The 3,976-nt window shown below is 52.5% G+C and overlaps 1 protein-coding gene across 1 annotated transcript in view; it reads right to left on the bottom strand.

Moving 5' to 3' along the window:
- The window catches only part of KIF19 (kinesin family member 19), a 38,312-nt gene extending 38,086 nt beyond the window's left edge, over window positions 1-226 (bottom strand). Inside the window, exon 1 of the mRNA XM_007959884.2 lies at window positions 188-226. Coding sequence (XP_007958075.1) covers window positions 188-226 — 39 coding nt within the window. The remainder of the gene's footprint in view (window positions 1-187) is intronic.
- Window positions 227-3,976: the final 3,750 nt, after the last annotated feature.

Genomic DNA, 3,976 nt, shown 5'->3' on the forward strand with positions numbered 1-3,976 from the left:
GTGTTAAAAAGAGTGGGACTGGAGTTGGGCTAACTTTTCAGGCCTAGGGATGTCTTGCCACCCTAGGACTTGGAGAAAGTGCTCTGGGCAGTCTCAAGCCTGACTCTTGAGTCTTCTTGGCAGGGTGGGGGAAGAGGGGACTGGACGCTGTTCGGGGACCATGGAGGGGGGTCAGGAGGACTCTCACCGTGAGTTGCTGGTCCTTGGAGTCCCCGCTGTCCTTCATGTTGTGGCGGGTGGAGAGGCTCAGGCCACGACACCGGGCATGGCCGGGCGCACCCCCACGGCCGCCCTGTCCCTTCCTGGCGCTTCTTGAAGCCTCCTGCGCTGCCGCTGCCTGACAACCCGAAACCAACGACGCGCCCGCGGCCGAGGGCGCCGACCGGGAAGGCGGGGCCGGGGAGGGAGGCACCTCCCGCCTCCTGGACCCGCCCCTCCTGGCGCTACCGGCGACTTGGCGTGTCTGCCGGGCCGGCACCCAAGCCTGCGCCGCAGTCCCGCTCTGCTGCCCGTGCGTCCTCGGTCCTCGGCGTCCGTGCGTCCGCCGCGGCCAGGCGTCCGTTTGGCAGCTTCTGGGCGCCTCGTGGCCCCGATGCCCTTGCGCACAGCGCGCACCAGGGGGCGCCCGGCGGGCCGCGCGGTGTGCTGAGCAGACAGTTCCCTGCCCCTCTGGCCACCGTCTCGGCTTTCTGTCTTTCGGCGTCTCCAGGGCGGCGGCTGGCAGCCTAAGGTTTCCATGGGCTCCGCGTGCATCGCGGGCTGTGTCGCTGGCGTGGGTGTCTTCACCTCCCCCACTGCCCCATGCCAAGGGAGGAAAGGGAGGAAGACTTGCCCATTTGCCTAGGGTGCCCACCCCAGTCACCGAGTGGCGCAGGGGAGCCTCTGTATTCTCTGGGGCGGGGAGAGTGTCGCAGAAGAGCCGGCCTGTGTGCGCCCCGCTATCAAGCAAGGCTCTGTCATTGCCCAGAATCTAGGACAAGTGGGACGGCTCTGTGTGGCTGCTGGCTCCCTACCTGAGGGAAGAGCCACCATTCTGTGCAGGAAAGTCAACCCCGCGTCTTCACTGCTCTTGATGGTCATAACAGAAATTGCTCACAGGGATGACAGTGGAAAGATTCCTCCTCTCAGAAGTCCCCAGGAAAACAGCATTCACCTGCAGAACCAGCTGGAGCCAGCCCCCTTCTCAGGTTCCCGGGTGACGTTGGAGCCCCTCCCCATGTTAGGGTCCATCTTTCTTGCTCTATGCTGACCCCACTGAGGGAGAGCCCAGCATGCCTGTAAGGATGGGAGAGGGAGGGGCTCACTTCCCAAGGAAGGAGCCGGGTAAGGAAGAGCCGCTGTCCCCCGGGGCAGTCTCTGACGGCTGGCACACAGCCAGAGGCAGGGCAGGATGCCAGCTTCCACCCTGGGACTGCTTCCCAGGCACCCCCACTGAGCCCGCCTTGGGTATGGTTATTAATAAACAGTGGCAGGTAAGCAGCCTGTGGCCTAGGATTTGATAAACAGATGTCGTCAAGTCGATGCCTACTCATGGTGACTCTGTACCAAAGAACAAATGTTGGCCGGCCCTGTGTCTCCCTCACTGCTTGGGGCATGTGTGTGGCGTCACTGGGGCTGTAGTGCCAGTCCACCTCACGAGGGTCTCTGCCGTTGGCCCACTAGTTCACCAAGTGTTCTGTGCTCCTCTTGGTTCCCTCCCGATGATGGGTCCCAAACAAGCAAGTCAGACAATGTTGGGGTGTAGATCACAAGGCCTCTTCTCCTAGCCTGTCTTAGTCTGAAGGTTCTGCTGAGATCGCCTACCACGGGTGACCCCACATCACAGCGACACGCCACCCACCACACACGGCAGATGGACAGAGTCGGGGCGATTAGATACATAGATACACCAAATGAGGCCAAACACTTCTGCAGGGGCCACAAGGTTTGGCCCAGTTCTCTGGCCCGGGCTGCCCTCTGAGACTACACCACTAACGTGGCAAATGGGTGTGCCTCCACCGGAATCAGGCAAGCTTTGAGGAGGTGTCATTAGATAGAAAAAGCCCGCCAGTTTGTGCTTCAGACCTGTGCCTCTAACTTATTTGGATCAGCCACAGGACCAGCGATGAAGGCCAACTGGGCTATTGTCTTATTTACTTAGAGCTGCTATTTCACACACACACACACACACACACACACACAACGGTTGCAGCAGTATATTGACAGGGTGCTTCCAGAAATGCAAGCTGGATTCAGAAGAAGACGTGGAATGAAGGATATCATTGCTGATGTCAGATGGATCTTGGCTCAAAGCAAAGAACACCAGAAAGATGTTTACTTGTGCTTTATTGACTATGCAATAGCATTCGATTGTGTGGATCGTAACAAATTATGGATAACATTGAGACGAATGGGAATTCCAGAACACAATTGTGCTCATGAGGAACCTGTACATAGACCAGGGGACTGTCATTTGAACAGAACAAGGGGATACTAAATAGTTTAAAATCAAGAAAGGAGTGTATCAGGGTTGTATCCTTTCATATATTTATTCAGTCTGTACACTGGGCAAATAATGCAAGAAGCTGGACTATATGAAGAAGAATGTGGTATCAGGATTGGAGGAAGACTCATTAATAACCTGTGATATGCAGATGACACATCTTGCTCGCTGAAACTGAAGATGATTTGAAGCATTTACTGATGAAGATTGAAGACTACAGTCTGCAGTATGGATTACACCTCAACATAAAGAAAACAAAAATCCTCACAACTAGACCAATGTAACAGCATCATGATAAATGGAGAAAAGATTGAAGTTGTCAAAGACTTCATATTACTTGGTTCCACAATCAACACCAATGGCAGCAGCAGTCAAGAAATCAGACGATGTATTGCACTGGGCAAATCTGCTGCAAAAGACTTTTGTAAAGTGCTGAAGAGCAAAGATGTCTCTTTGAAAGACTAAGGTGCACCTCACACAAGCCCTGGTGTTTTCAGTCACCTCATACGCATGTCAGAGCTGGACAATGAATAAGGGAGACTGAAGAAGAGTTGATGCTTTTGAGTTGTGATGCTGGTGAAGGATAGGGAAAGTACCATGGGCTGCCAGAAGGACGAACAAACCTCTCCCGGAAGAAGTGCAGCCAGAATGGTCCTTGGAAGCGAGAATGGCCAGACTTCGTCTCACCTACTTTGGTCATGTTGTCAGAAGGGACCATTCCCTGGAGAAGGATACCATGCTTGGTAAAGTGGAGGGTCAGCGAAAAAGGGGAAGACCCTCAACAAGATGGATTGACACAGTGACTGCAACGATGGGCTTGGGTATAGCAATAATTGTGAGGCTGGCAAAAGACTGGGCAGTGTTTCGTTCTGTTATACACGGGGTTGCTATGAGTCGGAGCCAGCTCAATGGCACCTAACAACAACAACAGAAATAACACAAATACCACAAGGGGGTGGCTTTAAAGGACAGAAATTTGTTTTCTTGAAGTTTTAGAGGTTAAAAATTCAGATCAGAGTCTTGGCCAAGTAGATTCCTTCCTTGTTAGTAGCTCCAGACATTTCTTGGTTCCTTGGCTTGTAGACGATGCTCACATGGTGTCTGCCTCCCCTCTCTGTGTGCCTGTGTGTCTGTTCTGGTCTTTTCATGACTCAGAAGTGATTAGGCTTAGGATCCACCCTACACTGGTCTGACCCCAATAACATAATAAAAGCAAAACCCTGTCTCCTGACAGAATCACATCCATAGGTACAAGGGCAGGATTCCAACAGATAGTTTTGAGGGACACAGTTCAATCTGTAACAACTAGAGCTATTGTTTCTCTTTCTTTTCTCTCCCTTGGCATGAACCCATCCAGGATGGCCTAGGGAGCTGATGGGTAAAAATGAGAGAAGATTCTAAACAGAACACAGTATTTCTACACACACATTTATATGTACTATAAGAATGTCCATATATATGTATGGTGGACATTCTTATAGTACATATATATAT

This window comes from Orycteropus afer, unplaced genomic scaffold (genome assembly GCF_000298275.1).
Source record: "Orycteropus afer afer isolate SDZICR_OR568_19922 unplaced genomic scaffold, OryAfe1.0 scaffold00018, whole genome shotgun sequence".
Taxonomy (NCBI): domain Eukaryota; kingdom Metazoa; phylum Chordata; class Mammalia; order Tubulidentata; family Orycteropodidae; genus Orycteropus; species Orycteropus afer.